The sequence below is a fragment of the Python bivittatus genome, unplaced genomic scaffold (genome assembly GCF_059951505.1).
Source record: "Python bivittatus isolate LINGU-HERP-01145 unplaced genomic scaffold, Pbiv_v1 ctg000640_np1212, whole genome shotgun sequence".
In the NCBI taxonomy this organism is placed as follows: domain Eukaryota; kingdom Metazoa; phylum Chordata; class Lepidosauria; order Squamata; family Pythonidae; genus Python; species Python bivittatus.
In genome coordinates this window covers 683,133-696,116 of record NW_028277090.1, presented here as the reverse complement: position 1 = coordinate 696,116, position 12,984 = coordinate 683,133, and the positions used below count along the sequence as shown (strand labels likewise).

General features: G+C 44.9%; 1 protein-coding gene across 2 annotated transcripts in view; it reads right to left on the bottom strand.

Moving 5' to 3' along the window:
• The window catches only part of NLRC3 (NLR family CARD domain containing 3), a 29,099-nt gene that overhangs the window by 3,572 nt on the left and 12,543 nt on the right, over positions 1-12,984 (bottom strand). For both annotated transcript variants that reach the window (XM_025165801.2, XM_088151009.1), the window contains exons 5-15: positions 12,167-12,250; positions 11,869-11,952; positions 11,697-11,780; positions 11,113-11,196; positions 9,630-9,713; positions 8,470-8,553; positions 7,353-7,436; positions 5,641-5,724; positions 4,946-5,029; positions 1,021-1,104; positions 139-222 (exon numbers count right to left, since the gene is read on the bottom strand). In XM_025165801.2, coding sequence (XP_025021569.1) covers positions 139-222; positions 1,021-1,104; positions 4,946-5,029; positions 5,641-5,724; positions 7,353-7,436; positions 8,470-8,553; positions 9,630-9,713; positions 11,113-11,196; positions 11,697-11,780; positions 11,869-11,952; positions 12,167-12,250 — 924 coding nt within the window. The remainder of the gene's footprint in view (positions 1-138; positions 223-1,020; positions 1,105-4,945; positions 5,030-5,640; positions 5,725-7,352; positions 7,437-8,469; positions 8,554-9,629; positions 9,714-11,112; positions 11,197-11,696; positions 11,781-11,868; positions 11,953-12,166; positions 12,251-12,984) is intronic.

Genomic DNA, 12,984 nt, shown 5'->3' with positions numbered 1-12,984 from the left:
TCCATCACCCCTGGGGAGTGGCAGATTGTTGAAAGCTGGACTCTGCTAACCTGCTAGGGTCTGAGATGCATGAGTGTAATCCCCCCTCCCCACTTTCTTTGTCAGTTGCACCCCTATGGGAGAGGTGAGATTACTTACTCCAACACTGCAAGGCACTTGTTAACAGCCAATGCTTCTGCCAAGGCTCTGGCCCCGCTCACCCCGATCCCTGCCACCTGCAAGCTGCAAACAAATCAGAACCTTTAAGAGGGTTCAAGCTGGGCCAGCCCACCATTCAGCAGTGTCCAGGGCAGTGTTTCTTAACCGTGGCAACTTGAAGATGTGTGGACTTCAACTCCCAGAAATCCCCAGCCAGCATGCTGGCTGGGGAATACTGGGAGTTGAAGTCCACACATCTTCAAGTTGCCAAGGTTGAGAAACACTGGTCCAGGGAGTCAACGGAATAAATTGTCAAAAGATGGGAAGCGTAGTTTTAATGCCAAGCATTTGCTTGTGGGATTCTCTGACTTTAATGTCAAAATAGTTTGCACTTGTCGCTCTCTGTCCTCTCCGCTTTCCATATAAACAAGGTGAAATACATAGTTAGGGGAAGCTGGCGAGATCAAAACTGGTCTTGGTTGGTTCTTCATCTTACAAAGTTCCTGTGGGAAATGAAACTCCCATTCAGCATTCTTAAGGTGGTTCATGTTGTTCAGTTTTTCCACTCACAAAAGTAAATACTGCAAATTTGGTTTTTCTGGGATTGGATGACCTCACATTTAGAGCTGGAATCTAATCATAGTTCATTAATGTTCTCTGGGGTTGGAAAGGCATCGGCCACTAAACATATCATTGAGGAAATTATCCATAACAGCCCAGTTTCAACACACACATGAACACCAGCCATGGACAAGTAGTGGGTCAACTGTTTTAGGCCAGATTTAAGTCCTGGGCCAACAGTAGCTGACCGCGTCCACCAATGGTTTTGCCTGGCTCTCTCTTGATTGATGTGGTACCCTTGTATGTAGCCTAGAAACTTACTAGAGAGCCTCAAGCGTTGAGTTCACCTTCAGAGCAGAAGCCAAAGCAGCTGTTCCTTCATCCCCAATTGCATTTTCTTGTAAACTGAAAGAGAACAAACGCAAAGGATTCATTTACTTCACAGCTCAAGGATGGTGGAGATTTCTAGGAATGCCAGAAATCCTTTGACCAAGGGAAAAAGAATATCATCTGCTGTTCTCCAAGTAGACACAAGATCGAAGGACTGTTCCCTAAACCAGTGTTTCTCAACCTTGGCCACTTGAAGATGTGTGGACTTCAACTCCCAGAATTCCACACATCTTCAAGTGGCCAAGGTTGAGAAACACTGCCCAAAACCATGCCATCTGGACCAAAAAAGGTGACAGAGGATGCAATGTTTGAATGTGTGCAAAGTTTATACAAGTAATGCATCAAGAACCTGAAAATCCACAGGCTGGTGAGCACATTTGGCTACAATCTGCTTGCAAGGAACTACAGTGGTACCTCGGGATACGAACGCCTCTGCTAACGAACTTTTCGGGTTACGACCAGCTCCGGCCGCAAAAATTTACCTCGATGTGCGAACTCCGCCTTGGGGTATGGTCATTTTTCCGCCCCGACACGTGGTCCACGGCCATTTTTCCGCCCCTGACACATGGTCCACGGCCATTTTTCCACCCCTGACACGTGGTCCGCAGCCATTTTTCCGCCCCTGACACGTGGTCCGCGGCCATTTTTCTGCCGCGCAGCGCGGCGCCCAGCCATTTTCACACCGCGCTGTGCCCAGCCGTTTTCGTGCCACGCCGTGCCCGGCCATTTTCACGCCGTGCCACACCCGACCGTTTTCGCACCGCGCCGCGCCCGGCCGTTTTCGCACCCCTGACGCGTGGTCCGCGGACACCAGAACGGATTAACGGTAATTACATTGAACCTTATGGGAAAATTTGCTTTGGGGTGCGACCAAATTCGGAGGGCGGAACGGATTAACCGGATTTACATTGAACCCTAGGGGGAAATTTCCTTCAGGTTATGACCAACTCGGGATACGCCCAGAGTCACGGAACGGATTAAGTTCGTATCCCGAGGTACCACTGTATTTCATTTTAAACTTTAAAATATTTATGAAGGCCCTTTCAGGAACTGCAGTCTGAACAGCCCACTGGATTCCAAGGACTTGGCAACCTTGTTCTGCTCAATGTCTTGGACCAAGCTTACTTTTTTAACAAGCCCACTCCAGTTACGGCTTGTAAAACTGCTTTTCTCAAGAAGACGTGGCGAAAGCCTGGGTACCACTTCTAAGCATTGCACAGAGTGATGTTGCTCAGCTGGCAGAATGTGGCTGGCAGGAAAGGGGGTGACATTTCTAAATGCTCCCAGACTTTTAAAAAAATAAACTTGTCTGCAAATCAAGGATTTAGAAAAAGTTAATCACACCTTTCTTCCCAATGCACTGCATTTTATTGCAAGGGGAAAAACGGGGTATATGTAAGTACAATATAACCAACTTAAACAAAGGAGGCACATTTTCAATGTGACTTTATCACACCATTCCTCTCTAAAAGCCTGGGGAAGATACATAGATATATATATAGAGAGAGAGAGAGGAGAGAAAGAACAACTGGGGGAGAGGAGATATTCTTAATTTCACATGCATCCCCAAACAGGCTTAGAAAGTGTCTGGTTTCCAAGAAAGGTCTCTCAGAGTTTTTCACAATAGCTTTTAAGGACCGTAATTCCGTCAGGATGCTGGCAGGTCTTTTGTTGGAGAATTCCCTGAGAGACAGGCCTGTTATTCCAGGAGTTCTTTCAGACAAAGGTCACAACATTGAGAAGTTGAAGATGGGTTTAAATTTGCAAAGTGGGTGTGACCCACTGGTCTCTTTCCTCCTCTGTTACTTTCTATAACTCCCATAGGGTGAGCCTTGCAAGGTAGCCCAGACAAGAAGCACACCCAGAAATACTAGCTCTAACTTTATTGTAAGGTTACATTCACAGAATCTTGCAAGACTAAAAGTACAAGTGTCTCCCGTCGCCTTTACAGCCTGAGAAATTAGGGAGGGTCCCTCCTGAGCCTCTTGCCCCACCTATTATCTAGCTGCAGGCTATGCTCTCTCTTATCCGACTGTTCCTCTGGCTGTGGCTCTTCCCTCTGTCTCCCAAGGTCATTCCCACTTACATGTAGATATGCTTCCTGCTTCCATGGTATCTAGCCATCTAAGAAGATCTGGGTGGGTCTCTGCATCCCCTCCCCTGAGATGAAACTGGCACCATCCTTCTTGGGGTTCAAGGAAGCCATTAAGATTTGGTTGTTTCAGCAGGTTGTTAGACGAGGAAGTGATTTTGCGGGGGGGAGCCTGGTATGGATTGTTGCACTACCACACTTTGCTGCAGTAAGCTACATGGGGACTGCCATTAGCTGGTGTTATATTTATTGCTTCAATGTTTCCCACCGTAACTGCCATTGTAAGCTGCTTAGAGTCAACCCCCCACTGCAGCTGCAATAAAATGAACACTAAATGGGGTCCGCTGCGGATTTTTTACCACCGCAATCATTAGCTTGGCATTTATATTATGCAATTAAGAGAAGTGGTCAAGCCACTTTATACGGCATAACAGCACCAAGTAATAATCGGGCTGGTTAATTTATGTCAGAAAGCTTGATATTTTTTTTCCTTTCAAAAAAGTTGGGAATAGCTATCTCGACCCTGTCTTAAGGAAGGGAAGCACCATCGCTCAGCTGATCTCAAAAAAATAATCGAGCAGGGCCAGACCTGGTTTGTACCTGAATGGGAGACCACTGGAAAATCCGTAGTTTGTAGGATTGATTGGGGAATTTAAAAAAAAATCCCAGAAAACAGCCAGGAGGCAAACTGTTTCTGCACGGCTTCTATGTATATACGCATGTATGTAAAACTAATACATTCTAATACTCATACTGATTTTCTAATCAAAATCCACAACTCCCTGTTGAATTTTAAGTTTAAATCAATGTTTGGTTAACACAGTTCAAATCATTAAAACTGTAGAGAGTAAATAATGCATTAAACCAGAACTATAAATTAGACATCAAGTTAAGATATACAATTTTGGATGGGGCATGATTCCATGTATAAGACTGTAGTCCAAGAATGGTGTCCAAGTAAAATTCAATTCTACATCAGATTTAATTTTAAATACAAAGTTATTCTATCAGTGTCAAGGTCTGTTGGCTTTTCTATAGTGCAACTCCACCATTCAGAGCATCTTCCTTCACACTGGTAGCCTTCAGAAAGTTGGATTAGGGTTCCCCCAGCCTGGGCTGAGAATCTGAAGGCACCTCAGGAATATCAAAACGGAGCAAGCCATTAAAGGATTTTCACATACATTCTCACAGCAGTTTTTAGAACAACCCTACATGGCTGGTGAGCAGCTGTTCTGCAAATCAGAGCTTCAAGTAGCGTGTTTCTTCCCTGTTCAGATTCTTCCAGAACATGACTGGTACCCACCTCACATCTTCTGATCAGCCAAGAATTCTTCTGAACCAAATCAAAGCCAGTCCTGAACATTCTGTTCAATGGATGCCTTTGTGTGAGGATCCAAAGTGGTGCATCAGCTTTGTTGATAGTTACCCAGACCTGTTAATGATCTAATGGCTGCCTTCACACAACCTAAACTTGGTGAATTTTAACCTTGGTTAGTTTGCTTTGTGGATGAGCATGCTGGGCAACCCCTGCCTGTTTAATTAGTTTATGGTTCAGTGTGTGGTGGGAGCCCGGATGAGGAATTCTAGTAACCGTCTTGCAGGATCCCGCTGCTGCTTATACATCATCGAAAGCAGTGTAATCTTAAAGCATTCTGCTGCAACAGAATTCTTACGGGACTAAATCAATCCTGAGATTTTAGAAAAGTGGACAGTTTTTTCATTCATTGAAAAAACTGTCCATGTTAGATGTAGATGAGGACTTACTCCAAGATGGTCAGGCTCCTGTTGAATTGCAAAGCTAGATTCAGGGCCTTAGCTGCTCTGACTTGAATGAAATTCCACTGCAGGCTAAAAGAAGAGAGAAAAATCAGAATGAGAGCCAGGTCTTCTGGACTATACCAGTTCAGGATAAGCGGGGTGGATGGGTGGGTCTGAATTGTCGCTGTCCAAGGTCCCATGGTTTGGAAAGGGAGGAGGTGCCCGCCACATCCTTCCTCCCAAAGTCCCTTTCCCAAATACTCTCTTGAGTGAGATTTGGGACTACAGTTATTCAAAGTGAAGGAAATGTTCTTCTGGCTTTTTCACAGAGTCAAAAACAGCTTTTTATCTCTTAAAAAGTATCTCATATGCCTGGGGAGCAGCTTCAAATGAGTGAAACTGACTTTGGGAAGCAACTTTGCAAATGGACAAAGAGTTTCTCTTTCCAGTTGCAAGGTGTTATGGATAAGTCCTTCCCTTTTGTGCGAGGTAGAGGTTACACCGTGAATCTGCCCCCCACACCACCATTTTTATAGTCCCAGGGAGGTAGGAAACTCAAAAGCTCCTGGGAGGCTTCCATCCCTGGCTGGTGACCTGCACTTGGCTTGGTATTTCAAAAGATGCTGAGGACTAAATCACAGGATTAGGCCATGCCAAGAAAGACAGCAAACGCCACCTTCATGCAAGTCCCTAGAACTCACTGCAGGGAAGTGAGGGCCTGGTTCTCCTTCAATGCCTGGGCAATGGCGTGGACCCCTTCGTCATGCAGCAAGTTGGCCGCCAAGCTGGAAGAAGCACCCAGAGAAAAAGAGGGTTAAAAAGGTGCATTGATGCCATTGAAGATATAGCTTCATGGGGGTATTTCAAAATAATATACAGGGAATTCTCGTTTAGTGATCACAATTGGGACCAGCAACTCAGTCGTTAAGCAAAGTGGTTGCTAAGTGAAACCACAACTGTGCTTATGATCTGACTTCAGCTTTCCTTTGCTTTACAGAGCTGTGAAGGTCGTAAATGAGAGGATTGGTCGTAAAGTTACTCTTTCATGACCATCATAACTGAATGGTCGCTAAACGAGGACTATCTGTATGAAATTTAGATTGCCTACCATCTTGACTTACTCCAGAGTTCACCAAGATCTTTTGCCTCTTCTATCTCTTGATGATTTCTCAGGTTTTCCCATTTCCCTTCTTTTTCTCCTACCTTTTTCTCCACCTCTTTCCCTTTGACTCATTTCCTGCTCAACTAACTGCCCACCGTTCTTTAACCTATGGAGCCTTCATCCCTGGCCCAACTGACTGGGGGTCCCCAAAATATTTTAATTACAACTTGTGGAAAAGCAAAGCACCAAGTTTCCAGGATGGTTTTGATGGCCAGGAAAGCCTCTGAGCACCCAATAAAAAGGTCTAGAGGTTTGCTTGAAAGTTTGCCTGCCTGCCCAAAGAAAGGGGGAAGATAAGGAGCATCCAGCGGGAGGAAAGGATGCAGTCACCTGATTTTAAAATTCTAATTGTGCCTAGCAGTCCAGAACAAGATCAGGACTCCTACGTACTAGCCTGCGAACGATGGAAACACATTTCCCAAATAATAATAATTAGTGCCTTCAAGTCATTGTTGACTCCTGGCAACTATCTGGACAAGTCCCTGCAGTTTTTTTGCTAAGATTTTGGGAACTGGTTTGCCCTGGCTTTCTTCTTATAGTGTCCTTGGGGTTCTCTGAGCTTGATTGCTTTCTTGCAGACATTTCATTACCCGTCTAGATAACATTTTCACAGCACTGAAGATGTTTCCTAGCTGGGTAACAAAACGTCTGCAAGAAAACAACCAAGCTCAGAGAACCCCAAGGACTCCACGGTTCAACCCTGAGCTACAGATATTCTCTTCTATCGGCTTCCTCTTCCCAGGGTTGCGAGAGAGGGACTGGCCCAAGGTCACCCAGCTGGCTTTTTGCCAAAGCATGACTGGAACTCATGGTCTCTTGGTTTCTAGCCTGGTGCCTTTAATCACTACACCAACCTGGCTCTCAAATTAAAAATACCAAAGCAATAATTAAATATTAAGCTTACAAAAGTCTTAATATGCTGCTGTTACAAGAGACTTGTCCTTTTGTATTTAGGCCCACAGCAGATCTCTTTGAGAGATGAATCCCAAGATCAAGTGCCCCAAATAAACCAATTAAACACATCCTTTATAGTTATACTGCAAAGGCCCACAATAAAAAACTTGGCCCCTTCCCCCTTTGAACTACAACTCCCAGCATGTCTCTCCATTTTTCTTCCTGCATGGGGCTATTGGGTCCTGTAGTTCGCACTATGGAGGGCCATGATTTCTCCATCCCAGTGCCAGGCTGTAAAATGTTGTAGCCTAGGCAAAATTTACAGACTTGTGAATTTTGAATAGGGAAGGGACTCACTCCAGGTTCCTTAGAGTAGAATTAGCTCGCAGAGCATTGGCGATGGCTTGTGCTCCCTCTTTGCTTATGGAATTTTCCCGTAGACTTAAAAAAAGAAGAAGAGAAAACCATTACTGATGTTTTCTTAAAGCCTTCATTGAGTTTGGCACCCCTATCTGACATAAGTGATTGGAACATAGGAGAAGAGGGTGAAATTTGCAAGTCTGTTTCCTTGCAACTCCTTTTTGTGATGATTTAATGGCTAATTATTTTGTTTATACAACCTGACAGGGGTATGAAGAGGTGGGCATGTGAGAGAAAGCATCCAGATATCCCAAGCATCTGATAACCTTTGGGGAAGTGTTATGTGGGAATGACCTTGGGAGACAGGAAGAAGAGCCACAGACTAGGGGATGGTCAGATAAGTGGCACCTGAGCCCTCAGAAGGAAAGGGGGCATGGCAAACATCTCAGAAGGGACCCTCCCTAGTTTCTTGGACTGTAAAGGCAATAGGGGAGAAATGTACTTTCAGCCTTGCAAAGTAGTCCAGACAAGAAGCACACCCAGAAGTACTAGCTCCAACTTTATTGTAAGGTTACTTTAACAGTATCTTGCAAGTCCGAAAGTACATCTCAGAGAGGACCAAGCTCAGAGAGCACCAAGGACTCATAGTTCAACCCTGAGCTACAGATCTTCTCTTCTGCTGAGACAATTATTTGCCAAAAGGTTTGAGGAAAAACTCCTCCAAAACAGCAAGAGCTGAGCCCAAAGGAGAAGCTTGTAACAATTCAGCACTAACCCCCTGCCTTTGTCACAAGAGACGGCAGAACCTAGACAAACCTGGCTGGTCTCAAAAATCCAAGGTGGGCCTGGTTTGCAGCCTTCACTATGCGACCTAGCATGGCACTTCACAGTGAGATGGGTGGCAACAAATTTGAAATATAAATAAACAAACAAACAAACAAACAAACAAATAAATGGTGCTGGAGCAGAAGAATGGCGTGAGACCATCTCTGTTGACTTCAGCCCAGGTGATAAAAAGGCATAGCCAGTGGTCCATTCCTGCTTTCAGGATTGTAGGCAAAGGACAGAAGACATCATGGGTGTTAGCACTGGGCAGACCGCAGAATGGACCTACTTGAGGCTGGTGAGACCTCGGTTGCAGCAGAGAGCACGGGTGAGTGCAGTCGCTCCGGTGTCACTGATGGAATTGCTCTGGAGGCTGAAATACACACAAAGCCGGGGTGGGGAGGGTGGAAATGAGAAAGGTGGGCCAGCTGGATCCCTTCCTAACTGCATTCTCTCCATTCTGTTTGAAGCTTTGTTTTCACTGGATCCAGAGAGCAAAAATCTCAAGTCTCTCATCCTTACGATGGCATGGGTGAAATCTCAGAAGGAGCCAGCCGTATTTACAGTAATACTAACTGAGAGCACGATGCCTTTGGACTCAGAAGCAGGAGCTGGGGGCTTTTTATTTTCTTTTCCCTCCCCCTTTTAAAAAAAATGTAAAACAGAGATATTTCCAGAATATCTATAGATGGCCAGATAATAACTGAGGCTATATAAATAATGCTCAATATAGCATTAATAAAAGATGCCAAGCAATTACACTGAGTTGTTTTCAGCATATCTATCTATCTATCTATCTATCTATCTATCTATCTATCTATCTATCTATCTATCTATCTATCTATCTATCTATCTATCAAAACGAATTTTTGAGCTTAGTAGCAAAATCTCCACTATATTACTATTTGTATCTGTTAAAAATAGAAGAAAAGGAAGAGAAAAAAAAACCCTTAAAAACAATATAGATAAATATTTAACTTCTGACTTCCCCTTACTTCGTTCTCCAACCGATTTACAGTATCTACTGGTGTAAACTTGCATTGGGAGCTTTTTAAAAACTGGTCTTAAAGGGGAGATTAGCTTTATGAGTTCCAAAGGAATGGAATCTGGTGGGATATGGGAAAATGTAATGCCCCAAAGGCCTGCTGTAGTTTCCCATGGTCCCAGCCTGGCCAGGTAACACAGCACACACTTTTCATGCACAAAGTTTCAGGACCAGCTCCGTCTGGAGATATCATCTGCCCCAAACCCTGGGGGTTGACAAAAGGGGACTAGTTCAGTTTGTGAGATGACCCAGGACAAGGGATCTTTCTCTGCCCTTCTAAACAACCAATTCTTCTGCGCTGGTTCTGTGAACTTTCTTGAACCTCTGAATAGTCTCTTTCCAAGGAGGGGAGAAAAAGTAACCCCAACAGATAGACACCAGCAGTGGGGACAGGAGCAACTTACTCCAGGGTTAAAAGGGTGTGATTCGACTTTAGTCCTTCAGCCAGGGCCGCTGCACCCATGTCTCCAATACAGTTCCCCGACAAACTAAAAGAAGAGAAATGAATGGATGTCAATACGTCACTTGATGACTTAAAACCCAGAAAAGGACACTTTAAAAATGCTTATAATTTCAGTTTTCATAGGCTGAGTGTCCATTCCATCAGATGCACAGAGTTATCATCCTGCAAAGGGAGGGAGATGGAGACCAACTGAGTGGATTCAACCTTGGCCCAGTGCACATCCTGTTCCCAAACAGAACCCTTATGATGGCTTCACATGTGGTCTGATTCCTACTATATGTCAAGAGAAGACTAGACCACGATCTTGTTCAGCATTATTTCACCATCTGCAGATGAGGAATGGGGGAAGCTTTGCCCTGGCCTTCCTGACCTTGGGAAGGGAGCCCGGGAATGTTGGCCTCAAGATGGTCTTCCTTAGCCAGGAGTTTGGGAGATAGAACGTAGCTGGGCTAGAGCTTAGCGGAATCGTTTTTCTGGCACTTTAAATGGAGGCCTACCTTTCTGATCACAACATTTGTGGATCAACTGTTCAATGGAGGAATGGCTGAATCACATCAGACACATCTATTGAATCCAGAGATGTGATTAAAATGACCTTGTGTCACAAGCTCTACCCCTTAAATACATGTGAGTGATGTCCTGAGGCACACATAATAGGGGCAGAGTTTACATGGCAATACACATTTCATTATTCCTTCTGCAAATCCCCATGTACCACTCTGCTGTCTTACGAGTAGCCACTAACTATTGTTAATTAACACTGCCTGCACCTCCTGCATTTCATTTCCCACTGCTTTCTCCTTTTATTATCCTCAACCAGCGTTTCTCAACCTTGGGACCTTTAAGATGTGTGGACTTCAACTCCCAGAATTCCCCAGCCAGCATGGTTGGCTGGGGGATTCTGGGAGTTGACGTCCACACATCGTCAACTTGCCAAGGTTGAGAAACACTGCTTTAGGGGATGAAAGTGGGGTTTGAATATGGCGGTAAATTAAATGCATGTTAAACATGCTAATATTATTTAGCTTTGCCAGCTCCAGCAGGGCCTACAAGACAACTTGCAGGCCAACCCCACTATCAAAAAGATTAAATGCTGCTAATTCCCAAAGGGAGATATTTGAAGCCAGCCCTACCATTAGACCAGTGTTTCTCAACTTCAGCAACTTTAAGTTGTGTGGACTTCAACTCCCAGAATTCCCCAGCCAGCAATTCTGGGAATTGAAGTCCACACATATTAAACTTGCCGAGGTTGAGAAACACTGCATTAGACAGATCGGAGCAGCAATATCAGACAGCGGATACTGGCTTATTCCTATGTTGGAGGGCATAGCTACAGCTATGGAACTGCTGGCTGCTAGATGGTTCCTATCTACGTGACTGCCACACCATGCTTGATGGGAGGCATTCAGTTTCTTGTTCCTCACATGAGGTCCTTGAGCCCCCAGTTCTTCTTCAGCGCTTCAGCCAGCTGCTTTGAACCTTGCGGTCCCACCCCGTTCTTCTGGAGGCTGGGAAAAGAGAAGGAGATGGTTAGTGGATCCAGAAACGGAGAACTGTCCTTCCAGATGTAGCAGCAAGCAACTCTCTATTTCAAAAGAGGGCAACATTGAGGGGAGTACCCTGGACGCTTGGTTTGCCCTGGACCAAAATTGAGGGGAGTGTCCTAGGTCAAGAGGGGGGCTTTTTCTAATTTGGGAAAGGGCATGTCACTGACTTTTTTCATATGATGTCCAGGAGAAAAGCAGATTAAAGGCCTTTCCCCTGCAGAACTGTTGCTTTGAAATCTAGGCAGGCATTCCAGCACGCAAAAGCCATTCATCCTGCACTGCCAGAATGGGCCAGGCTGGATCGGGACCTCCCAGCACCGCTCCAGAGGACAAGCAAACAGCCTAAAACGAAAAGCTGTTGCCTGGGCGGGCAGTGGACAGCCTAAAACGAATGCCAGCTGTTGCCCAACAAGGAGCGGGGTGGGAAGGACGCAACTTGGGCAAAGATGGGAGAAACTCACTGCAGCGTCATCAGAGTTTGGTTGGTGACGAGAGCCTCCGACAGGCCGATTGCCCCTTTCTCCTTGATCAGGTTACTTTGGAGGCTGAAGGAAAAAAGATGACCTTGTTATAAGCCTTCCAGACAAGGATTCGGGGATCGTTAGTTCAAGGCCAAGAAAGGGAAGATCTTACTTGAGCGAAAGCAAGTGCTGGTTGTTTTTCAATGCATCCGCAAGCGCCTTTGCTCCGTTGGGTCCAATGGCATTAAGCCGAAGACTAGCAGAAGGAAGGGAGGGGAGAATTAGCCACACGCTGACAACCTGCAGACTTTCCCTATCAGCTTGGAAGCAGGATAAACATGCTTTTAAAACTATGATAAATGTCAAGTGGAGGTAGGGGTTTCTCCATTGGGGCAGGCTCAGCTCACCTGCACACAGTTGCCCACCCCTCTCACAGGGCCCCAGTGCTTTTGAACACACGAAATACTTACTCCAGAGCTAAAAGGCTCCTGTTGACCATCAGGGATTTAGCAAGAGCTTTCGCTCCTTTGGTACCAATCTGGTTTTCTGCCAAGCTGCCAGAAAGAGGTATTTTAAAAGATGGTTAAAGGCATTAGGAAAAAAAAGGACTCCGTTCACCAGATGTGTAATTCCCCCAGATGTCGCAATCATTTTAACTGAAGCTTGTTGTTTTAATATACAGTATGGCTTTGTTGTAAAGTTGATGTTCCCTTATGGACCCAGGTTATCCCAAATCTCTGAAATTAATTCAGAGTAACTAAAATAGAGGGTTTGGGAGGCTTGGCATGAGCAGCAAAGGAAAGCTAAACAGGAATTTACTTTTGTGATTAGAAGGGCTGAAACAGGCTTCAGTCTTTACGGTTTCCTTAAGCTGGAGCAATTGTTGCCCTGGAATGTGTGTAACTCCAAGATGCTGGGGTCTGCATCTCAAAGAATGATGTGCTCAGTTGAAGCAACCATAAACCAATCATTTACAAGTCATTTTCAATCCCCCTCGCTCCTTCCCATCTATAAGAAATTATTCCTAAAAATACTGTCTTCGGGTTCGAATCTTAGTGCCAGAAGAAATATCGAAGATCATCAATCATATGAAATGGCATTATTAAAGTTTTGGTCATGCATTCTTGTCTTAGGAGTAATATAATAAAATCTTGGAAAATCAAGGAAAGTAGCAGCTACAAAGAATGTGCATGTTGTGGCTCAAAATCCATTTCTATTGGTTCCCTGATAGAGAGCCAAGGAAGGAGAAGCAGAAAATGAGCAAATTCCCCCAAATCTCTGTTATGAA